Raw genomic sequence first — 25,954 nt, 5'->3', positions numbered from 1 at the left:
GATGGACCACAGATAAGCCAGAGGCAGTGCCACAGCATACACAAAGGCCAGCAATGACAGCGATCAATCCACATCGGCAGGAACAGTCGGAAGGAATGATCCCGACGTGGAACTATGCGCATTCCAACCAGGCACTGTGGTTGATCCTGAAGCAACACTGAATGAACGCCGGGACTCCTTCATGCAAAGATATCCCAACTGAGATCCAGCCAAGTACTGCTGTGCCTGCGATGCTCACTGTCAAACTGAAAGAAAAAGCAAAGATGGCTAGTAGAGGGAGACTCCTCTCACTCCAAGGGTAACTGCCCTACGCAGCAAGAGGAGGCCCCTTAGAAGAGGTTGCCCGACCACCCAAGGCCCCCTCACGGTCTTCGCCTGATGAGCGAGTGAAGAGGGCAAAGGAGAGAGATCTGTACCAGAGGAGAGATAAGGAAGAACCTACAGGGAGAGAGAGGGAAGCAGGGGAGGCCACCAAGGACGCTGTGGAAGCAAAACTTACTGACGACGCCTGTAATCTCTCCCCCCTGCAACTCTATAGCGCAGGCGGCAAAAACAACACTCGGCAGCCCAAGAAGGGGAGTGAATTCTTATGTCCAGGTCAATGTAGGGGAGCGAAGATATTACATTTCAATCTAATATCTCTGAAAGTACAGGGGAATGCCTTAATATCTAAAGAAAGGGCTACTAGAAGAGAAGCATTACCAATCGGTTACGTCCCTCTAAATAGGCCCTTGGCCGTCAAACCCAAGACACAGACGCAGGAGAATGACTGCTTATGAAGCTATCACAAATTGTGGATTTGTATTAATAAATATCAAACACACATAACATATACACAACAGTACAGAAAGATCCCACTGGGATAACAAAGAGCTTAACGACAGCCAGGCAATGAGATCTGAAAACACGTCTGCAATGCATGACGGCCAAAAACAAACTGGAATGTTTACGTCCAGGCAGGCGGGTATTCCCACCTACCTGACAGTAGTTACTGCCTAACCACCTTATTCAAGAGCTTAGCGACCGTGTCCAGCTTCATCCATAAGTAATTTTTAATGTAAAGGACCGATGGTTTGTATATCGTGTCAGAACAATTGTTCATTAATAGTATAAGAACAGACATCACTCTCTCATAGATAATGTTTAGACCATACTTTTTTACACCTTTTTACTCTTTCCTATTAAAGGCAGTCCCCAGTTTACGACAAGGGTTCCGTTCCTACGCTGCGTTGTAAGCCAAAAATCTTCGTAAGCCAAAAATTGTCGAAAATAATAAAAAATCATAAGAAAACCTTACTTTTCATGCTCTGGGTGTATTGAAAACGATGTAAACAGCATTTTTATTGTTTTTCATAAAAAAAACTACAAATTTTGATTATTCTGCCATTTTGTGGCCATATTTCTTCTGTCGGATTGGCATTGTAACCCCGGAACATGGAACGTAAACCAGGAAATAATTTCTGATGAATATATTTGAAAAGCGTTGTAACCTCGGAACATCGTAAGCCGGACTCATCGTAACCCAGGGACTGCCTGTACTGTATTACGTGAATTGCCACAACAGGTAGTCTATATAGCTCCACCTCCTCAAGAGCTAGCAGAATTTCTATCGGTGCCATGTACTGTTGCCACGACAACGGTGAGGTGAGAACTGAAGACGATTACCTCTAGTTGATGGTCTGCCTGACAGTTCAACTCTTTTCATGCAGACACTCATCCGTCGAACAGCCGCAGCAGAACTGACAGGTAAACCTGATCGTAAATACCCGGCTTTTGTAAGTGACTACAAGGAGGTATACTCAGCAGCAACGCTCCACACTGTGCACAGTTAGCTTCTGAACTCTACTGATTAGATTGTGAAAGGTTAAGCTACTAGCCTAGCTATCAGTTCCCTGTATAGGCCCATGGTAAAATAAGGTCATGGCCTAAGTTAGCCTGGATCCCTTGGATCCCCAAATAATGAGTCCAACCACTCCTGGACTATGCAAAAGGTCATTAAGTCAGGATGCAAGTCTACTCCTAAAACCTATGGCCTACTCCTACATAAATAATATTAATGCTTAGGAAGATTTCCACACAGCAACATTGTTCATTACTTAAATTTTATGACTGAACAATACAGAAAAGGATGTACAGTAAATGCCCGTATTCGCAGGGGATGTGTACCACAACCCTCATGAATAGCTAAAATCCGCAAATACTTAAAACCCCTCTGAAAACACTTATAACTGCCTATTTTGATAGTTCAAACACAAAAAAAACACTCTGAGGTAAATCTAAAGGAGAGCTCCGTCTCTTGTTTGCAGAAGAATATATATTTTCCCGATGTATTTTTTATTGATTATGCTGAAACTGATCATTAATATTGGTGGCATCAAGCAATTACACCCTTTTTCCCATCTAACAATCTTGGGGGACCACAGTGGGAACCGGGCTTTTTGGGGTTGGGGGGAGCAGGAGAAAAGTGATTTCCAGGGTACTACCTAACCAAACAACCACCTAACCTAACCTAGGGTGCCGTACCCCTACCTAGGCCTAGTGGGGGGCTTCGCCCCCTGCGACCCCCCCTTATGGGCACTACCTTCCCTGCACACTTTGCATCGAAAGGCTTTTTTGTTCAAGTCAAGACGGCACTTTTCCTTACATGTCGGGCAAATGTGTTCACTCTTGATTAAACCGTGATTTTGGGCAAATGTTACGAGCCTTTCCATATGCCCATAATAATAGTTTGTGAAATCTCTATAATTCACGTAACAATTTTCACACACTGTGGGGAAACTTTCCTGGGGAACAAAATCGGAGCTTGTAGACGGTCCTGTTAACTCACTCATGGCACTAGTGCAATTAACGCTTAAATTGGAGAAAATAGGTTTATTTGCCGAAAAAATGAACGACTTGGTAACATAAAATATTTGTCATTGGCTGAAAACGCTGCTTTCTTTTGTTTCAGAGAAAACTGAAACGTGCTTATTTACGATCGGATATTGTCTAATGTCACTTTTTGGCTGGAGTTTTTTTCGTGATGTCATTCGGAAGGTGTGGTTTCCCCATGACAATCTGAGACTGCGCAGCACACAAACGAACGAACAGGAGCTCAGTAAAATAGGTGATACGACAAAGACAACAACATGAAGGACTTGGTTTTTTTCTGTAGGTGCAAATATTCAAGTTGTGTTTTCTAGACCGATAGGACTTACCGCCACTAATTTCCTTCTTCGTTAGAACATATTTAGTATCTTCTTTCAATGTATAAACACATTTATACTAAAAATCGGCCGGAGCACTTATTTAGATTTACCCACTCTAAAAATGTTTATACCTAAGTATTTCAATAGTTTTATCAAAACAGTGCATTTAGTCATGAAAATATGAAAATATAGTAATTAGTAAATATTTGTCAAGTGAAAAATACCGCGAATGGGCAAATTTTCCGTGAATAATGTGTATGTATGTTCCAAAGAGAAATCCGCAAATAGACGAGTCCACGGATCGTGAGGATGCAAATGTGGGGTTTATATATATACTGTAGGCTTGAACCAGTGCATGTGAAAGAACTTGAAACATTATTAACCAAAATAATTTGAGACTTTTACCTTCTTTTGTTTAACTTTTCATGATGAAAAGCTCCACAGGCGCCATGTTTAGTATCAGCCCCTTGGGAATTAAGATAAAAACGTAGACACAAGTAGTAAATTATTTAATTATTTTGGTAGATTTTTCAAGTTATCTCACCTGTGCTGCATCATATAGCCTATGCCCTTTTCTGTATTAATTCCATTTATAAAGAACATCTCCATGAGAGCTTTTCCTTGTAATTACCCAGTCTATAGCCCAAGCCTGCAGAAGTAACCTAAATGCTTACAATTGTCTAGTCTATGCCCTCAGTATTCTCCTAAGATTTATGCATGGGAAGTCCTTGAAAACGTATCAAAGGGCCCTCTCTAATAAAGCCTAGTGACCCTCTTTGACTAGCAAGGTCATGCTTGGACTGGGCCGATCCGTTATCCTAACCTATCCTAATTTGCGGAGACCTTAGTTAGATTACTAACAAATAATAAACATTCCACAAGAGCTTATTATAAAACATAGCCAAAATCTAAACCAAAAATATGCAAATATATGGCTAAAACTAGCTTTGCTAGCATCTGCAACACACACCCACCTTTCTAATTCGATTATAATTGGGCTAAATGAGGGGGCGAAGTCCTTCGCCACCCACTCACTCTCACTCGCGTATCTTCCGTTATTTAGGAGTTTTCAGTCACAAATAACAATATTTCTATCACAAAATGGTAGTTCGTTTACTTACTCCCTAATTCCTGGATGAGAATTCTCGAAATTGATGGACCTCTTGTTATATTCACCCGAAGAAATACAGATGGGCGTCGTTCCTCCCAAAAATAGAGTGCGCTGGTGACTTCCACGGCTTGGAGTTAGACGATGATTTCTAATGCTGCTTCTCATATAAAAATATATATAATGTACTTGGAGAATATTTACTCCCTTGTGCTATTTCTATTGAAGTCAGTGGCATTATTCAGATACTATCTTCTCATTTAGACTTTGAATCAGTCTATACTTCCTTTTCTCTTCGGATACCTGAAGAGTTAAATTGTATAGAGTGATTCAGTCTAAATAACAAGATATTCTATGTAAATAATGTCATTTACTTAAATGGAAATTATATATATTCCGCAATCTAATATATAGCATGAAATACATCCATGTGCCCGCGAAATCAAAATTAAAATTGGAAAACTATATATTTCGGCAGTAGCTTGCACAATAACTGTGCTGAAATTGTCACTTTAATAACAACAACCAGCCCTGAACCATTTATTGTCAATTGTATGTCACTGAATAACTTCCTTTCGTGAAAAAAAAACTTTTTAAAAATATGTCATTAATTAGTCATCCAGTGTTCTTATGTTTTCAACATCTTTTTAGCTCTTGGATTAGTTTATTAATGTCATTTGTGTTGTCTTTATACTGAATATTATTTTTGTTGTTCTTGCTCCCCGAACAGCCTGTAACTAGCGAATGGCCCGCGTATGTTTCTTAATTGGTACATTTCGCAGTGGCTTTGTTGCATCTTCGTTCCATTATCATATATTTGTAAAAAAATTCGGTGTGCATTTGTGCTTTCGTGGACAAAATAATGTGATAATCTTTTACACACAGTTTCAAATTCTATTGCATTTATTCCTATATATTTATGTTAATCATTATTACTATTCTTATGTGATGAATATTTACTGTGCCATTTCTCAACACAATCTTCCTTCATACTAGTCAGCTGTAGAGTTACATTACAATTTAAGTAAATGATTGTGCGAGGCTGAACATTAACAGCGGATGTTGTTTACATGAATCACTTTCGTTGGTCAGCCATAATAAAAAATCTGGCCAATGAGAACTCGAGTTTGATCATTACTTGTGTTAAGTGCCTTTTCATTGGAGAAATATTGGAGATTTTATGTCACACCTAATCATGGGAAAATACTGAAGATAAGCTATTGTGTAATTGAACATATCCGTACAACTTGATTGAAGCCAAGCTGTGCTTTTCTGGATTTCTTCTGATTTAAAGTATCCGAGAATGAAAGTTACATTTTAAGGATCATGTCAAGATTAGCGAACGCAACATCTCCAAGTCAAAAACAGCGAACCCAATGATCCCCCATGTAAAGAATGGCCAACCCTTTCCGGTCCGAACTCCAATTCCACATGAGGGCTAGTACCAAACAAGGCGAAACGGTGATTCATCTATACTGTTTCGCCGTGTTTAGCACTAGCCCCGGGGAGGGGGGTGTGTTCAAATGTATTTCGCCTTGTTTAGTACTGGCCCCTGGAGGATCAATTGTCTGGTACCGAAGTGTTCATGTCTAGAACAGCGAACCCGATTATTCCCATGTAAAGAATAACGAAACCAATAATCTTCTTGTAAAGAATAGCAAACCTGCTGCGAGTGGGTTCACTAATCTTGACATGATCTCATTTTAATTTAGAATAAAGAGCTGAAAACTACACTCACTTTCACTTAGAAAATGTGACTGTACCGTTTAAACTGCTGAGACTTATTACATCACAGTTGCGATAAGTTTGTTATTAGTCTCAAAATGTTGTAAGGACAAGAAATGGCTAACTAGATTAATAAGGGAACAAATTACAAATTATCTTTGAATGTGGATTAAAGATGTGGGATTTGGTGACGTTTCAGGAAGTCTCGAAGCTAGCAGCCACTACTTTGTAGATAGATATACATACAACTGCTGTTCCCATACCTATGAATGATTGCAAGCCCTGAATAACAGCAATGTGTCTGTTTTTTTCTTCAGTAACCACCAAATAGAAAATATGCGTATACAGTACAATTATATTAGTAAACTTAAATACACAAAGTAACCTACATAAAGGTTTAATAATCTAGCAACCCTTCACTGTTTTTTTAGCAACTGTATCGACAGAGAGATTTCCAGGTTTCCGTAAAATTCTAATAAGTTTTATTTATTACATATACTTAACTACGTGAAAAGTTTTTATAGGAGAAAATATGGGGTTCATGGATTTTAGTTTTCTGTAAAGGACAACTATTGTGCCGGCTGTGTGTCCGTCCGCACTTTATTCTGTCCGCCCTCAGATCTTAAAAACTACTAAGGCTAGAGGGTTGTAAATTGGTATGTTGATCATCCATCCTCTAACTATCAAACCTACTAAAATGCAGCCCGCTAGCTCTAGCAGTTTTAATTTTATTTAAGGTTAAAAGTTAGCCATACTCGTGCTTCTGGCAACGATATAGAATAGGCCACTACCTGGGCGTGGTTGAAGTTTCATTGGCCGAGGCTCATACAGCATTATACCGAGACCATCGAAAGATGGATCTATTTTCGGTCGCCTTGATTATACGCCTTAGCGGCTGTACAGAAAACTCGATTGCGCCGAGGAAACTTCGGCGCATTTCTTGCTTGTTTACAGATGTTACCAGTACCTGGTCATTCCGAGAGTACCCACCTTGATAGGGCCTATGAGAGAAGATGAAGTCAAGTGCATCTACTATAACTAAGTTGAGTGGGCCAGTGCCACCATAAATTAGAGGTCGTTTCAGTATCATACTGAATACTCCCTAAATGCAGCTCAAGTTTTTTGATTTTCTAAATTCTTTTTGCACATTTGTCACACTGACGTGTTCGTGTAAAGAAACGGCGACACCGGAAATGAATGTATGTAAGAGAGGCTGTAAAAAGGGTTTCGAGGAACACCTGCATGACCCGTTTTTATTTTAATATACTAACCGGTATACAATAACTTGTATCTTATCTTAAGATTCCAGGTTTATTTTCGAAAGCCTTCCATATCAGTGACAGCTTATAGTTTTCTACTGAACTTATTTCTTTTGTTTATTTTTAAATTCCTCCCTTAGTTATATAATATTATATGGTAACTTTTATGGTGCAAGTTTTCATTCTTCACAAGTTAATGTGCTCTATTCAGTGTTCGCTGTTGAAGTCCGCACCCTTCATTCTCAACACGGTGACATTTGTATGTAAACACCAATATCTTATTTTTGTCTATCCGCTGACGAACAGTTGTCACTGAAGGTTGTGGCTACGTGGCCTTTCTATTGTCGCAGTTCGCTGAACTCTAACCTTTTACTTGTCATCTTAATCAGGTATAATATGCACTGATTTAAAATTAGTCTTAGTTTAATTTAGCGACTGGATATTAGCTCGCCGGTGAAACTGCAGTTAACTTATTGTAGGTTAGCCATATTCGGTAAGGTTTGGCTTTTATATTTCTTCGGTGAAAGTAGGCTGTAGAATTGTAGGCAATATAGCTTTCGACTGATCCCATCACTGGTTTCAGGTTGTCCGATTTGTATAATTAGGCCTATTGGGGGAGAAAATTTGATGTTGCATTTCTTATAACTTTAATTAATATAAGGAATACATATGTATTTTTTGTATTATTTTATAAGTTGCCAATACACACTATGAAATTGTAACTTACATTTTTGAAAAGAGCTCTTCATTCTCATTAATTTGAACCCCATAAACACTATTCGCAAATGACAAATAAAAAAATTAGAAAATTTACGACTTATAAGGTAAGAATACCCCTCCCCTCCATAGCTAATACGGCAAAATTGTAACCAGTCAACACCAGTTGGTGAAGTTATATTGGTATTGTAAGGTTCTTTTAGTGCCCTATTATTTCATAGTCATTTTTGCATGAAAAACTCAAAATGGTTTTTCGTGCAAAAATGGCTGGCTGGGGTCTTATTGGCAACTTGTAAAATTTTACCGTATTTTTCTGACTGATAAATGTTTATGCATTTCTGCCCGTTAATAGCGGAATCCACCTGTTTTTGTATTCCCCACCCCCTTATATACAAAAGTTATTGGGGACACCCATTGGTTAATGGGATTTTGGGTGGGGGAACAAATGCGATAGAAAAGTACCAGTAAGGGAGGTAGGAAATATTTAAATCATAATGTAATTGGTCGAAAAGTATGTAGTTTGTGTATCAAAAGTAGGAACTGATATTTTTCAGAGTATGATAATGTGGGAAGATGAGTTACTGGAATGCATCCTAATCAAAGTTTCCATAACTTAACCTAACCTAGCAACCTGGGTCCATCCCTGGTTAGAACTACAGAAATGCATCTTAAACTAACCCAGCCTAAGGCAGCAGGCCCTTGTCTGGCCAGTAGCAAAGGACTACCCCTCCCCATCCTAACCTAACCCTGGGCACCATAAATTATTGAAAGGAAATTCAAATATATATCACAACCTAACCTTATATACTGGGTCTTAACTGGTAAAGGGGCCAACACCCCCCAGTCTTCCCCTTAGTATTCTATACATGCAGTATGTTCCTTACCAAGGCTAAGAAGTACTCGGATAAAAGGCACACATCTGTTTTATTCCCAGTCTCAGTGACTCCTTCAGCCATGGCTTATGTGGATGAGTGCCATGTATCAGTGGAATAGGTTACCTTACTTCCAGATGAATAAAGAACCGTTCAGCTTCTGCAAGTTAAGATGAATTGCTTAAGATCATTATCAACACCTCATACACACATGGCAGCAAATAGCAAACTGAAGAAACTCATTAATATCCAGGTACTTAAGCATAAGAATTTAGGATGTTTTGATTATTTGAAAACTCGGGTTGTTGTTATATAAAAAAAAAACACAAAAGCTTCCATGAGATCTCATGAATACCACATGCATTCAGCAACCCCCCCCCCACCATGTCAGAGAACTTGGGAACTCAACACCTTCAAAACAAAAACTGCAAACTTATAAAATAAAAAGCCCCTCATATTTCTATTAGTAAATATCAGACTTGATATTAACTTGCCCCATATAAAAAGCCCTCATTTGTTCCGACACGATATACGAACCGTCGGTCCTTTACATTAGGAATTACTTTCAGCGCAGGCTGGAAACGGCCGTTAAACTCTTGAGCAAGGTGGTTAGGCAGTAACTACCACCAGTTAGGTGGGAATACCCACCTGCCTGGATGTAAACATTCCAGTTTGCGTTCGGCTGTCATGCGTTGTGGACGTGGTTTCAGGTCTCTCTGCCTGACTGTTGTTAAGCTCTTTATTATCCCGGTGGGATCTTAATGTATTTTGTGTATATATTACATGTTTGATACTTATTAATACAAACCCACGATTTGTAATAACCTTGCATGGCCGTCGTTCCCCTGCGCTTTGTCTTGGGTTGATGGCCAAGGGCATATGTAAAGGAGCGTAACTAAGTGGTAATGCTTCTCTCCAGTAGCCCTTTATTTAGATACTGAAGGCGTTACCCTGTACAATCAGAAATATTAGTTTGGGATGTAATATATTCACTCCCCTACATTGATTGGGACATAAGAGTTCGCTTCCCTTCTTGGGCTCCCGCCCTCCGTGTACAAGGGCATGACTACTACCTTCCTACTTGTGCCGAGTGTTGTTTTCGCCGCATGCGCTTAGAGAGTTGCAGGCGGGTGGGAGGTTGCGGGCGTCGTCTGTAAGTTATGCTTCCATGGTGCCCTTGTGGTCTCCCCTCCATCCTTTTCTCTCCCCGTACGTTCTTCCTTATCTCTCCTTTGGGAGAGATCTCTCTCCTTCGCCCTCTTTGCTCGCTCGTCGGGTGAAGACCACGAAGGGGGAAGGGGGCAGGCAGTCGGGCAACCTCTTCTTGGGTACCTCCTCTCGCTGCGTAGGGCAGTTCCCCTCGTAGTGAGAGAAGTTTCCCTCTCTAATCATTTTTGCTTTTTCTTTCAGGTTGACAGTGAGCATTGCAGACACAGCAGTAGTTGGCTGGATAACTCAGGAGATATCTTGCATGAAGGAGTCCCGACGTTCATTAGTGTTGCTTCGGGATCAACCACAATACCTGGCTGGATGACAAAGTTCCACGTCGGGATCGTTCCGACTCTGTTCCCGCCGATGTGGATCGATCGCTGTCATTGCTGGCCTTCATATATGCTGTGGCAATGCCCCTGGCATACAGTATCTGTGGTCCATCTGCTCCTGCTGTTCCCTGTGTTACGCTCCTGTTAACTCAACGACAGTCTCTGGGCGGCTCTTCCTGGTCTCCTGCTGCAGCCATCCTGATCGTTCCTGTTGCTGCTGGTGACTTTCATGTGACGTTCCTGGCCGTTGCAGTAGCTCTTGCCTTCCGAACTGCTGCCGTAGCTCCTGCATCGGCTGTCCTGATCATGCCTGCCACTTCTCCTGGCGGTTGTGCCCGGGGCCACTTACGTTGTGTTCCTGCCAGCTGCCCCGGAGGTTACCATGTTTCATGTCCACCATCCTGTAGAAGACGTCGGAGTGGAGGTGGAGGAAGTCGCCCTGTGGAAGTAGCCGCCGTCTTCATCTTATCTTCGATTTCGTCTTCTGCTGCCTCTTCCCTTCCTCTCCCAAGGTCCAAGGGGGTCCCGGGAATCGGACAGACCTCCGTCAGCCGAAGGAGAGGAAGGCTGCTGCTTCCCCTTGATGCCCTTGGACTGCATCCTTCCGAGGAGGCAGTGGGTCTCTCGTTGACTCTTCCCGACCTTCAGGTTAGGAAACAGATTCGCATACCCCTGAGTTTTGTGTTTCGGGAGCCGCGGGCACACAGACCTTGGTTTGCGATCCCGTTCCCAGTCCTAGAGGTTCCGCCTCTAAGACGGGGGGCTGCTTTGGGCGCTCATTCGCGAACCGCTCCGAGTGCTCAAGATTCTATGGAATATCGAGTATCCTGATCTGGTCTGGAGAGTATTTCCTCAGCCCAGTTTGGGAGCAGTGCGAAAGAAAGGGCCTAGGCACCCAGGTGTCTCAGCTCTTCCCACCCGCACCACAAGCACTCCGAGTGCTTGCCAGTGCTCGGTCGGGTTCCCAGCCTGGTATCTCGATCCTGGCAGTTCGAACACCAGAAGAAGCAGGGAAGAGATTCCCTTCGGGAGTCCCGCGGGACTTCTAAGGGACTGACTCTCTCGAGGCCGCGTCCTCGTTGCCAGTCTTGGAAGTCTGCGTCTAAGACTGGCTCTGTGCCTGGTTCTTTCGATCTCTTAGGAAACTGAAAGCAGCCGCTCCCGATTTTTGGAAGTCTCGTGGATAGCTCGAATTCTGTGAATCATGAGCGCTCTCCTGATGAGAGGCACAGGATGAGAGAAAGTGCTGAGACACCCAGGTGTCTGGGTGCCGAGATGCCAGGTGTCTCGATGCTGCCCTGCCAGCTGCTTCGGTTGCTCAGCCGGTTTTCATACTTGTGTCTTGAACCTTATGGTTTGAGCATGCAGGATAGCAGACACAGAATTCCCCTTTGAATCTTCTTCTCGAGGGGCCTCAGCCTCGAAGTTTAGAGTTCGGGAAACTAGCAATAGTTCACGGCAGACGATTTCTGCCCTGTCTAGTTCCGATTGTGTTCGCGCGATTGGCTCAGCATGGCTTGCTCACCCCACCCAGCCCTTGGTTGCGCTTGCGAGACTGGCTTGGCTCGGCTTGCCCCGCCTGCCTCCCGTCCATCGCATACCTCCCAGTCTGGATCGCGTTCGCGTGATCTGCTCGGCTCGGCCCCACTCGGTTCTTTCCGAAACCGGTTCTCGGCTCTGTTTGAGTGAACTTTTTTTGCTCTTCCCAGGAAAGTGCTTTGCAACAGCACAAGCGCTCTTCTTCCCTCGTGTAGCAGTAATCTCCTTCGGTTGATTATCACTCGCGGTCACCTCTCCTGCTGGTCTTACTGGCAGGACAGGTAGGGATACTCTTTCTCCTCACCTGTTCTCTTTTCCTTTCGGTTGTTCCAAGAGGCGCGAGACGGACAGAGAGCGCTCTTCGGAGTTCAGCTTCCTGGCATGCTTTGGGTGTCGGTCCCCCGATTGTCTCGTAGTACAACCAGATAGCCGACGAGGAGAGTTTGATGGGATCTGTCAAGGCTCCCTCCAAGGGGAGAGGTACAGGAGTTCCATGCTTCGGAAGCAGCGAGGGTCTTCCTCTTCAAGTTGTGATCGCCCTCGTTTTTTCAGAGAACTTCGCTACGATTCGTCAGCGCGAGGATCCCCGGGACAGGACCACGACTCCCCCAATGAATAATCTTCACCGCTCACAACCCTTGCAGTTCCCGAGGGGCCAAGAGTGTCGGGAGCCGCCATGGTCCTTGCTTCCGAGAGCATTCTCGACCAGATGAACTCTTTTCTTCGGAGGAGGAGCTCATTCAGGTCGAGACACCAAGCTTCTCCCCTTGCCTCGAAGGGTCTGGCCGATTGCAGTTCTGTGGGCAATTCTGGTGCTAAGAAGAAGGACTTTGTCCAAATTCGGATCTCCAGTTTCGTAAGTCCCGAGTTGGCTCGGCCCTTAGGAACAAGCCTTACTTGGTTCTGCCTTTCTCTTGCAGAGATTTGCTAGATACCTCGGTAATCAAGGTTCATATACTAGGGTACTGCCTTGTCCTTTGGACAATGGCCAAGACCTTAGGGTCTTAGTCATCTCGACTCGACCTCAAGCCAGCCCCCCCCTTAACTCCTAAGAAGTCCCAGGCTTCGACAGAAGATTGCAGAGCATAGCCTCTCCTACCCTTCTAGGAAAGTGCGCATAACTGTCTCTCTTTCCACCCTCTTTCCCATAAGGGAGGAGGGAAGAAGGGAAGAGATAAAGAAGTATCGACTGGGAAGAAGTTCTCCTACTGCAGATTCCTGGATGAGATGATACTTATCAAGTCTCTGGAGCTGGCAGCGACATTGCCGAGACCTGGGAATGGATTCCTTCAGGAGAAGTATCTATTTCCCTTAGGTCTTGGCAATTCTTTTCATCCCGTGCTCCCTGATTCAGGAAATGCCAGCCTGGGTAGAGCTAATTGTCTCAGTATCCTGTCATCTTGCAGAAGCTTCCCCATGGCGGAGAATGGAAGTATGCTTCCATTCCTCCATCCTTCTTTCCTCTTCGAAGTATGAGGAAGGAGTTAGGCTAATGCTTGAGTGAAGGAACCTTTGAATATGCTTGCATATTCCCCTCACATCGTGTGTCTACTTACGGATTCACCGATCAAGGAAGAGGCGCACACCTGTAAGACTTTATTTTGAAGGTGTGGGACCGAGACGATTAGTACCTTCTCATCTCCATCCTGGGTTAAGGCAGCCTTTTGGCTCCGAGAATTCAGGATGAGTTTTGCAACACAGTGGTTCGTTGAACAACAAACCACAGTAGTGGCAATTGTTGACAAGCAAGAGGGAATCGTTTTTTCCTCCTGTTTCACCTGTCGACATTTGCAGGTAAAGTGTTCTATAGCACACTTGACATCTCAATTAGCCAGATGCATCCCTGGTGGGGGTGTATTGGCAGGCAAGCTTGGCCTCGGGTTTGTGTGATCAGGACGGAACAGGCTGCTGACTCGGAGATTCACAAAGAGATTGCTTGACTGAGAAATCTCTACCGTCTTTCTGTTGCCTCTCTGCACAAGTCGATAGTTTTTTCTCACTCCTTCATACCAGACCCAGGGGCCACTACAGCGAGGCATGCTGTCTTTTTGGGAAACTTGATATCAATATTTTTCCCTTTGTATTTGTCTGTTTCGCTAGGGGTTCTCAAGCATTGCTCACCCCGAGTTACAGACAAATGCCAGAAGACTTTGCTTCTCTCCCGACCTGATAGCTGAGGCATCAAGAAGAATTCTGCTTGACCCGACCTCCTGTAGCAGCTACACAAAGCTGTTCTTCGGGCAGTACATCCCGGTGTGTTCGGGACTGGGAGACCTTCCAGCTTCCCTTGCAAGCATAGGCTTTCTCGCCGAGCGGCAGCAGCTATAGCTGGATATCTCTTGAAGTCCTCTGCAACACTCCTAGGGATTGGAGCTGTCTTCACTGGTGGGTGTCGTTGCAGAACTCCTTCTTGGGTCAGAGTCGCTCTTCAAGTCTGGATCTCCTCGTTTTCTCTGCTGAGGGTTGCTTCTTTCCCTTTCATTTGTGAAGAACGTAGGCCCTTGCGACTTAGTCTTCTATCTGAAGTAGCCCTCTTCTCCTCAGTCAAGATTTAGCTATGGATGAGAAGCTTCTTCAGTCTTGCTGTCCCAGGGAACTGTTCCCTGGGTGGCATGTGACTCTCATTTAGGGTTCCTGTCCCATGCTGCATGCGCCCTTACGAGAGTCATTGGATAGAGATGTGCCCTTGTAGAACCATCTCATCTTGCTCCGGCCTTGGCGTAGAAGATGAAAGAATAGGTGAAGGGGAACAATACCTCGACTCCTCGGATGTCGTAAGTGGACTCCAAATCCTTCGTCATCTATTGACAGGTTCGAGTTGTCCTTGTTCCCCTCCTCCTTGTACTTTGTATCGATGATCCAGATCATTCGTTACTTTGTCCTATTAGGGAGCTGTGGTACTTTCCTAAAAGGCTCAACACTCCTAACCTGGATGTTGTCAACATTTTTGCTAGTGCTCTCTCTCCCAAGGAAGAAGTGTCTAAGGACACATCTTCCTCCTGGCTTTATGAAGCGATCAAAGGAGGTACTCGGCAGCTGACAACGACGATACTGGTACCTTCCACCCGAGAGCTCACGAAGCCGATGGCTTGGTCCATCCTCGCATTCGGAAGTTTCTGTCGGGCTGAAACAAGATGTGGTCTCACAGACCACACTTGTCTTCCTATGGTCTTGCTCACAGGCCCTTGGAACCTTTTTTCCTTGGCCCTGTGGTGGCTGCTCAACAAGTTGTTTTTTCTTACCCGGCTCCTTCAAGAGGACGAGTAGCATCTCGCCTAAAGTGTTGGTTCTGGAAGTGAGAAGGATACCAAGAGTGACTGGCCTCTCTTCCTCCTCCTTCCCCGTCCTTCTACTTCTCCTCCATCGGGATGAGAATAGGACTCAAACCAACATGTGCTGGACCTGGCACTGATGTGGTAAGACTACACATCGAGCACCCGTTCTATTTTTCTTCTAGAATCTTAGAAGCAATTCTGCTCCTTCCTCTAGCAAGGGGAGGAAGGAGAGTCTGGCAATAAGGGAAACCCTATCTCAGCTTTTCCTTACTGCCTCCGACTCGATTCTTCCGGCCTATTTCGTATGAGTCATGTTTCCTCACTCATGCGAAAAGGTCCAGTATCTGACATTTGATCTTGCAGTTCCTACGCTCCGATCAATATGTCAGAGGCTCGGGTACTCCTCCTCGCTCTTTCGACCAGGAGTAGCCCAGGTGTGCAGAACTCCAGTCAGTTCAGGACTCTCACTCAGATTTCTCCCTCCAACCAGTGAGTCTTCCTAATGTAAAGGACCGACGGTTTGTATATCATGTCAGAACAAATCACAATTTTTGAAAGTAAATTGTATTTTTCCTAATTATACAAACCTGGGGTCCTTTACATTACATATTATGCCCACCTCATGCCAGCCCTCAATCTGAACCTGGACTGAAAGGCAAACTGGCTGTAGTTACTGCCTAACCACCTTGCTCAAGAGTTTAACGGCCGTTTCCAGCCTACGCTGAAAATAATTCCTAATGTAAAGGACCTCAGGTTTTGTATATTTAGGAAAAATACAATTTACTTCCAAAAATTGTGATATTTCTATTAGTAAATACCAGATATATTATTAACCTGCCCCCTATATATTTCCTGTGGGTTTAAAGGTCTCTCATTAAAGAACAGGCTATTATGCAATCTCACAACATCCTAGAGTAGAGACAAAAAGTACACACATGATTAGAGCCCAAATCCCCCTCGCCATCCAAGTAAGGACCAAAGAGGACAAGGCAGTGGTTGCTGATGACTCAGTAGGTAAAGATGTTGGCTACCCCAAAAACTCATTCCCATCCCCAACTCACAGAGACAGTAAGGTCGAATTGGTAGTGAAATCTTATCAAGCCATAGGGCTTGAAGCCAGACCACCATAGCTGAAGTCCAGGCAAAACCAAGAAGAAAATGATTGATCAGCCACGAGTTTTGTTTATTTGCTTTCCAATTGTCAGCTTACATATTTATTAATGGCATGGGTATATAGTAATTGTATTGTAGTTGTTTGTTATGCCCCTGCAACATAACCACGGGGAAATGGGATTTCATTATCAATATTTTTCATTTTTGCAAATGTACAACCTTTTCAGGTATAAATCTTCAATTGAATGTTAAAGAGGCAAGCAGCTAAAAGCCTAACTTAAATTGAAGAGACCTTCCATGGGCCATCTTTGAGCCTCTTGTTACAGTTCTTAATATTTCTTCAGTTTCCTTTTGCTTATCAACTAACTGGTTACAGCATATGTATACAGTAAACCCCCTGTATTCGCAGGGGATGTGTATCACACCCCCCCTGCGAATAGCTAGAACCAGCAAATACTTAGAACCCTTCTAAAAATACTTAGAACTGCCTATTTTGATAGTTCAGACACACAAAGAAAACTAAAAATGCTTACACAGGTATTATGTTACTTACGATGGGGTTAGGTTCCAAATAAACCCAGTTCCTTGTTGTAGAGTCAGTAGAGTTCTCAGCTAGCACTCTGCTAGGCCCGAGTTCGAGTCTCCAGCCTGCCAATGAAGAATTAGAGGAATTTATTTCTGGTGATAGACATTCATTCCTTGGTATAATGTGGTTCAGAATCCACAATAAGCTGTAGGTCCCATTGCTAGGTAACTAATTGGTTCTTAGCCACGTAAAATAAGTCTAATCTTTCAGGCCAGCCCTAGGAGAGCTGTTAATCAGCTCAGTGGTCTGGTTAAACTAAGGTATACTTATTTTTTCCAAAAAAACCCATCGTTTGTTGGAAAAAACGTATCTCAAATATAGCCTAGCCTACACTATAAAGTATACTCTATACATACATGGCACAGTATAGTGATTATTAATATCAGCTAATTCTGGAGGTTCATGCAGAGTGACTTATGATAATTCAATAAAAAGAGAAATTTAATAACAAACAAGAATTAGCTTAGTCTACACTATGGTATATCATATACACATACGGCAGCATAGTCTACATTATACTGTACAGTACTCTATATTCACATATTGTATTATACAAACATCAACATAACGAATATGCATCTTTTCCCTGGATCTTTTAGAATGTTTCTTAATTCACTGTGTCCAATAATACTGTATATATTCTTATATTGCTTTTGTATTATGAATTGCAATCATAGCAATCAATGTTTGGTTTGGAAATCGTTTACGCAATGTTTATTTCACCATTTAACTCAGTTCAGAGCACTTTTCTTGCTTTTAGTTAGCGTAAATGAATCTCTAGATACTTTATTTATATGGGGCAAGGTTATTTTTCGTTATACTGTACGAAGTGTTTTTAAGTAGAAATATAGCTTAAATACATCTCGTGAAATTAATTTAGCAATTTTTTTCATTAAGAGATGACGTTGGCCATTTGGGGCTGTTCGTTTTGTGTAAAAAAAAATCAAGATTCCGTTTGCTATTTTCACTTGATTTCATCATAATACAAGCTTTACGTATTTATCATTTATCTGCGTAAAAATAGCAGTAATGTATTCTTTCATCCCCAGTAGTTTTGATTAAAATACTTTCTCTCCAATTTTAATTACAGTTGAGTTTCATCCATGTTGCCGATGCACAATAATTTATAGTCATTAGCAGCTTGAACATTGTTTTCTCAGCTTCAGCCACAACTTGCAGCTTAAATTTAGCAGTATATTTCCTTGCCGATCTTTTTTCCACACCGAATAAGGGTATAATGTAAAAATGTACCAGCCCTGTTCAAATTAACATCATCATTTCTACTATAACCTACAGTAATTGTGTATTACCGTACGATGGTTGAAATACAAGCAAAAGGGCTGTTGTTATCCGATTGGGTGATAAACAAAACAGCAGTTTCTTGGTTGGTTGTTTATGGCTGTACGCATACAGTAAACCCCCCGTATTTGCGGGGGATGCGTACCACCCCCACACCCCACCCCCTGCGAATAGCTAAAATCTGTGAATACTTAAAACCCCTCAAAAAACACTTAGAACTGCCTATTTTGATAGTTTAAACACAAGAAAAACCCTCTAGAAATGCTTTTACCTGAGTATTTTAATAGTTTTATCACAAAAAAAGTGCATTTAGTCATGAAAATTATATGAAAATACAGTAATTAGTGAATATTTATCAGTGAAAAATGCGGCAAATGGGCGAATTTTCCCTGAACAATGGGTAGATATGATCCACACATGAGAATGCAAATATGGGGGGTTTACTGTATACACAAGAGTATAACATTACTAATAATACTTTTATCATTCTCTTTTACTTTTTTAACTAGAAGACGGGATAAAGAGTTGGACGAAAAGAAGCTGGTCTATTGTAATTTGGTCTCTCTCGCTGCCTGTATGCTGCTGCCTGCGCCTGCGCGAAATTTTAAAATATTTTATAAATATTGTCGTATCGGTATTAATTGCTTACCCCATTGGAAAATCGAATTATCGTAAGGTGAAATATCGTAACTTGAGCACTATCTGAGTATTTTAATACTTTTATCACAAAAAGTGCATTTAGTCATGAAAATGAGATGAAAATACAGTATATAATTAGTGAATATTTCTCAGTAAAAAATACCGTGAATGGGGGGATTTTTAGTGAATAATGTGTATATATTTTCCATAGAGAAATCCGCAATAGTTGAGTCCGCGAATCATGAGACCACAAATACGGGGGGTTTACTGTAAATCACTTTACTTGCCCAGCTGTAACTGGTGGTAAATTAACTGAAGTGGTAGATAATGTAATTGAAATTTTGAGTTTTTACCATGAAGAAGTAACAGAAGAGCTGAAAATACAAGGACAATACTAGTTTATGATGAAATTATTTTATCAAAGTTCACTTCTTTTCAGACTCCCTAAGCAACAGCAATGCGTCAGTTGAAGGGCAAAGTAAAGGAATCTGGAAAGGAGAAGCGAGAACGAAAAAAGGAATTCATGGAGAACAAAGACAAGGCTTTTACTGTTGCTCTACCTGTGTTGGGTGGAATATTCCTATTGATTGCCCTCTTTGTTTACATCAAGGCCAGGCCTAAGGAAATAGAGTTATAAAACATCATATTGTTATTAACTATGAGCTACCTGGTAGGTTCAAAATACCCAATAATGAGTTTTTCATTGTTAATTTTTCCCATTCTGTGGCATCCTGAAATATCGAGCAGTTGTGTCCTTGAATACGGTATATTCTTGATAAAGCATTCGTATGTGGAATCTAAAATGGTGTAATATATTTATAGCAAAACTTTGCCTTTAGATGATGAGGCACAGGTATTGTATAAGTTTATTAGTGGGTGCCTTATAAAGATGTGTATATAAGTGAGAAGCTGTATGAAATTTGCTCGGCTAGGTGTTACACGTACAAGTGTTTTAAATTTGTTTTTAAATATTTTCTATCAAATATAGGATTTAAAGTTCTTCAATTATTTTGTTTACCTGTCCATACCTGATAGGGATAATTACCTGGATAGTGGCATCGCAGTAGGAAGATATTACACTATATATATTATATATTTATATTCATTTCCAAACTGGCTTTCTTTAGGCTGTGATGATCATTGCTTTGGGACTTTGAGTGCCTTGGTGTGATTTTTTTTTTAAACATGGATGATCATGCATTTTATGGTTTGCCCAGTTTCATCACATTCTTGATGCTGCCATACAGCAGTGTGTATATGTTACCAATGCCCCACAAATACAGCATTGGAAGATGGAAGAACTATGATTAAATTTCTCCTAGTGTAAAGTTATGGCACAGGAATGACAAATAAAATAACAGCTCTCAAGACTTGATTAATCACCTCATTTTGTGTAGGATTACTGTCAAGGACTTGAAACATTAGTAAATAAAAGGTTCAGCGAATGAAATTAAATTAGGGACTGCCATTGTTCTCTGTAAACTGTAAATTCTCTGTAAGGAATGAGAAAGATTTTATACAAGGAAGTTATTTAGATTTTTTAAATTTCAAGGAGTCTTTCTATAATCATACCAAGTCCAAGGTATCATGCATGGAAAATGAAAAATGTGAACACTGAATTCTCACTCCTGATTATGAAACAAAGTTAAGCAGAAGTCACACTTGTGATTTTATGAATTTTAGAGGGCTGAAAAAAACAGAAACCTCATTCAATTATATAATTAGTAATTACTTTCAAGTGCAGGTAGCTCATATGATTTTTTTGTCAGTGTAATTCCTAATACTTCAGGGAAACTGCTTCCATTTTTTATTTTCTACATGCAGTGTTTGCATATAATGAGTTGGAAAGTTTTATCGTGCATTGTACAAATGTCTGAATATAAAAACATGCATAAGTATACATGTGTAAGACTTTGCACAAAATGTTCCTTCTTTTAATATTCATGATTTGGGGGTTTTCAGTATTACTTTTGTATATCATATATTGCAGAATATATGCAGTGCTTTTCAATGCAAATCGTTCTAGGTGTGTGTTGGTTCCCCATTGGTTTAGGTCATAGTGTTCCTCTGGTCTTAATGGTCATGGTTCTCATTACGTAATACTTTATTGGATGTATATTCAGTTACACTGAGTAATCCTTTGATTGGTTTTGGTCATGATTTAATTGCATTCTTTTTCACCTTGCTATTTTTGTACCGATTGACGCAAATTTTCTGGGTGAACCTTGTGTTACCCTTGGTCTTTTATATCTAAGGATGTCTTTTAATGTTTCACTAGCTCTTATCGGTAAGATTGATCCAGTGTGTCAGTTATTACCAAATCCAATGCTTTTAAAGTTACATAAAGTCTTACATAAATAAATGTAATAAGTTATATTTTGCAGCAGCTTAATTATCAGTTGGAATTACATGGGATTCCATTTCCTTCATAAAAAGTCCTGGATGCAATCTCGCTATAATATGGTACTGTAATATTTATGATAAAATATAAGTTGTTTATACTTCAAAGACAATTGTTGATTTTTATGGAATAAATTTTATAGATATTTTCTGAGTACTATAGTAGTTTTCTTTCATGCCCAGTTTACAGTATGTATATTTATTTTTCTTATATGTACACTTTTAAAATCTCTGAATCATGTATTGTCTCTGACATACAGTGTTGTCATCCTGTTTCCTGCAAACAAAAGGGAGGGACTGAAAATAATTTTGATTGAATCTTAGAAAAAGTAGATTCCATATATGTAACTTACCAAGTAATTACATAGCTATACTTTCCACTCGCGTAGCAGTTAAAAATTTGAAGTTCGCAGTGGCGATTCGTGTGTTGATAGTGTAGGTAACTACCCCACCCTCTATCGGGGAACAATAGGTACAACGTTAACAGCAATCGTCACTACTTTTCTGCCGGCTGTACCATTAACACTGAATGGTTTGGTGGTTGAATTTGAAGTTTTTTCTTTCCTTTTCCCAAGGATTTGGTGAGGTACCCATTATTTTGGTAGCTTTTCAGCTTAACCTAGTTGTTTTTCTAGTTTTTTTACGATGCCTGATTCCAGTTCATCATGTATTAGGTATTGTAGGGAGGGTTGCAAGTAGAGCTCAGAGTGTAGAGCCTGTCACTAACATTCAGTTCAGTGACCATAACATTCATTCTTCTCCTGCCTTGCTTTATCCCCCATCCTTAGTCCTCCTAATAATTCTCCATCAACTCCTATTCCTGGCACCCATGCTTCCGATCCGGATACCATAGCCAACCTCGAGAGTAAGTTTGATCGTAAATTCGATCTCGTAGTTAATACTGTGTCTAAGTTGGGTGAGTGGCTTAAAGTCCTTATGGACGAAGTGCAGAGTATTAAACAAGTGTCAGTGCCAGTGGAGCGGGTGGCTGTCCGTCCCGGTGACACTCCCAGACGAAGGTCACTGTCACACTCCTCTGAACCTGGGAGCAGACATACTGGAGGTCCAAAGGAGGTTAGTGGGGTTTGCCCACAGGCAGTCACCCCCTCATCTGACTCATTGCTTCGTAATTCTGACAGCTGTTGGAAAGGCAAGGCTTCACAGTGAGTGCCCACCAATTATCATCTGACTCCAGTAGTGACTTGAGTGCTAACGGAGGCGTTTGTTCCGACACAATATACAAACCTGAGGTCCTTTACATTAGGAATTACTTACGGCGAAGCTGGACATGGCTGTTAAACTCTCGAACGAGGTGGTCAGGCAGTAACTACTGCCAGGTAGGCAGGAATACCTGCCTGCCTGGATGTAAACATTCCAGTTTGCCTTTCGGTCCAGGTTCAGATTGAGGGGTGGCATGAAGCGGGCATAAAATGTAATGTAAAGGACCCCAGGTTTGTATAGTTAGGAAAAATACAATTTACTTTTAAAAATTGTGATTTGTTCTGACATGATATACAAACCATCGGTCCTTTACATTGGGAAGACTCACTAGTTGGAGGGAGGAATCTGGGTGAGTCTCTTGAACTGACTGGAGTTCTGCGCACCTGGGCTACTCCAGGAGTACCGTGCATCTGACATATTGATCGGAGTGTAGGAACTGCAAGATCAAATGTCAGATACTGGACCTTTTCGCATGAGTGCGGAAATGTAACTCGTAAGAAAAAGGCTAGGAAGAATCTGAGTCGGAGGCAGTAAGGAAAACCTGAGATAGGTTCCCTTGCTAGAGAAAGGAGCAGAATTGCTTCTATGATTCTAGAAGAAAAATAGAATGGGTGCTCGATGTGTAGTCTTACCGCATCAGGCGCCAGATCCAGCAAGTATTGGTTCGAGTCCTATTCTCATCCCGAAGGAGGAGAAGTAAGAGGACGGGGAAGGAGGAGGAGATTCCAGTCACTCTCGGTATCCTTCTCACTTCCAGAACCAACACCTTAGGTGAGATGCTACTAGTCCTCTTAAAGGAGCCAGGTAAGAAAACACAACTTGTTAAGCAGCCACCATAGGGCCAAGGAAAAAAGGTTCCAAGGGCCTGTGGGCAAGACCACAAGAAGAAGACAAGAGTGTGGTCTATGAGACCACATCTTGCTTCCAAACTGACAGAAACTTCTGGAATGCAAGGGATGTACCAAACCATTGACTTCGTGAGCTCTCGGGTGGAAAGTACCAGCATCGTCGTCACCAGCTGCTGAGTACCTCCTTCGACTGCTTCACGAAGCCAGGAGAAAGATGTGTCCTTAGACACTTCTTCCTTGGGAGAGATATACTAGCGAAAACATCAACAACATCCAGGTTAGGAACGTCTTCCTTGGGAGAGATATACTAGCGAAAACATCAACAACATCCAGGTTAGGAATGTCGAGCCTTTTCAGAAAGTACCACAGCTCCCTAATAGGACAAGGTAACAAATGATCTGGATCAACGATGCAAAGTCCAAGGAGAAGGGGAATAAGAAGGACTCGAACCCGACAATAGATGCCAATGGATTCAGAGTTCACTTACGACATCTGAGAAGGAGTCGAGGTATTGACCCCCTTCACCTGTTCTTCCACCTTCTACACCAAGGCTGGTGCAAGAAGAGAGATGGTCCTAAGAGGGCACATCTCTGTCCAATGACTCTCGTAAGGGTGAGTGCAGAGCATGGGACAGGAACCCTAAACGAGATTCACGTGCCACTCAGGGAACAGTTCCTGGGACAGCAAGACCGAAGAAGCTTCTCATCCGTAGCTAAATCTCGACTGAGGAGAAAAAGGCTGCTTCCATTAGAAGAGTAGATTTCAAGGGCCTATGTTCTTCACAAATGAAAGGGAGAGAAGCAACCCTCAACAGCGAAGACGAGGAAGTCCTGACTTGAAGAGCGACTCTGACCCAAGAAGAAGTTCCGTCAACGACACCAACCAGCGAAGATGGATCCAGTCCCTGGGACAGTGTTGCAGAGGACCTCAAGAGATATCCAGCTATATCTGTTGCCGCTCGGCGTGAAAGCCTATGCTTACAAGGAAAGCTGGAAGGTCTCCCAGTCCTGAACGCACAGGGATGTACTGCCTAAAGAACTGCTTCTTGTGTAGCTGCTACAGGAGGTTGGGTCAAGCAGAACTCTTCTCAATGCCTTGGAAGCAGAGCTATCAGGTCAGGCAAAAGGCGAAGTTGTAAGGAAAGGATTTGAGTGACATACTGGCTGGGTGTTGTCTGGTTTATTGGTGGTTCCTTACTGAATAATGTACAGAATCTTCAAAGTTATTATTGGCTGGTGTGAGCAAGAAAGTAGTTTCTACACAGAGACAAGTCAAAACAGAGATTATGTTGTTGACAGACAAAAACAATGATAAAACATATATCAATGGAAAGGACAGGAAATTCCAATGAACATTTGCATGAGGAGACAGATCAGTGAATACAATGCAGTAGCATGATATATGTGAAAAATGGCGAGACGTTTGGCGTCCAAACAGAAAGACAGTTTGATACAGAAGATTTGGTGGATCATTATGAGTACATGCCCCTGGTCTGGCAATGCAAGTAGTGGTGAGAAAATGAATCAAGACTTGGTTAGAGCAGAAATAGACCAGAGCTTCCTCCAGGGAGGGAGAGAGAGAAAGCGGGATGTTTTGTCTTGTTTCTGTCTGATGGATGATTCACCCACACATGTACCCGTAGGATCACATGCGGTCCCTTACAAAGTCTTCCAGCATTTGTCTGCAACCCGGGGTGAGCAGTGCTTGTGGACCCCTAGGAAAACGGACAAATATGAAGTGAAAAACGTAGACATCGATTTTTCCTAAAAAGACAGCATGCCTCACCGTAGGGGGCCATGGGTGTGGTACGAAGGAGTGAGAAAACTACCGACTTTGTTGTGCAGGGAGGCAACAGAAAAACGGTAGGATCTCTTCTTAGTCAATCTCAGAAGGAATAGAGTGAAGAGCACTGTTCCAAATCAAACCTCGAGCTCATACCAGCTCATAAATCCCCACTGGGAATATATCTGGCTAACTGAGATTGAGTTGCTATAGAACACTCGAGTACCTGCAAATGTCAACAGGTGAAACAGGGGGAAAAAACAATTTCCTCTTGTTTGTCGATGTATGCCACTACTGTGGTTTTGTTGTTCAACGAAACCACTGAGTGTCGCTAAACTCCTCCTGAATTCTAGGAAGGCCAAAAGGTTGCCTTGAGTTTAGGATGTTGATGAGAAGGTACTAATCATCTCAGTCACATATTTTCAAGACAAAGTCTTACAGGTGTGCGCCTATTCCTCGATCGGTGAATCCAGAAGTAAACACACGATGTGAGGAGAATATGCAAGCATAATTTTGAAGGTTCCTTTGATCAAGCATTAGCATAACTCTTTCTTCATACTTCAAAGAGGAAAGAAGGGTGGAGGAATGGAAGCAGACCTCCATTCTCCACCATGGGGAAGCTTCTGCAAAATGACAGGATACCAAGACGATTAGCTCTAGCTGGGCTGGCATTTCCCGAATCAGGGGCACGGGAGAGGAAGTGGGATGGAAGTTTGATGAAAAGAATTGCCAAGACCCAAGGGAAATAGATACTTCTGAAGGAATCCATTCCCAGGTCTCGGGATGTCGCTGCCAGGTCCAGAGACTCGATAAGTATCATTTCATCCAGGCACCTGCAGTAG

The 25,954-nt window shown here is 42.1% G+C and overlaps 1 protein-coding gene and 1 long non-coding RNA gene across 4 annotated transcripts in view; one reads left to right on the top strand and one right to left on the bottom strand.

Annotated features, from left to right (window-relative positions):
- Positions 1-4,479, bottom strand: part of stck (LIM zinc finger domain containing stck) — an 80,785-nt gene extending 76,306 nt beyond the window's left edge. The window contains exon 1 of one of the 3 annotated variants that reach the window (XM_067131387.1): positions 4,310-4,479. In XM_067131387.1, coding sequence (XP_066987488.1) covers positions 4,310-4,464 — 155 coding nt within the window. In that variant the 5' untranslated portion in view covers positions 4,465-4,479. Of the gene's footprint in view, positions 1-4,162 lie in introns of all 3 variants that reach the window. The other 2 variants (XM_067131391.1, XM_067131396.1) reach the window with 2 other exon arrangements.
- Positions 4,480-7,271: 2,792 nt separating this feature from the next.
- Positions 7,272-21,419, top strand: LOC136854828 (uncharacterized). The gene is made up of 2 exons (XR_010857821.1): positions 7,272-7,669; positions 19,301-21,419. It is a non-coding gene; the product is annotated as an uncharacterized lncRNA (long non-coding RNA).
- Positions 21,420-25,954: the final 4,535 nt, after the last annotated feature.

Source organism: Macrobrachium rosenbergii, chromosome 3, assembly GCF_040412425.1.
Source record: "Macrobrachium rosenbergii isolate ZJJX-2024 chromosome 3, ASM4041242v1, whole genome shotgun sequence".
NCBI lineage: Eukaryota > Metazoa > Arthropoda > Malacostraca > Decapoda > Palaemonidae > Macrobrachium > Macrobrachium rosenbergii.
Note: the sequence above shows the minus strand (reverse complement) of the source record. Positions and strands in the feature narration are given on the sequence as shown.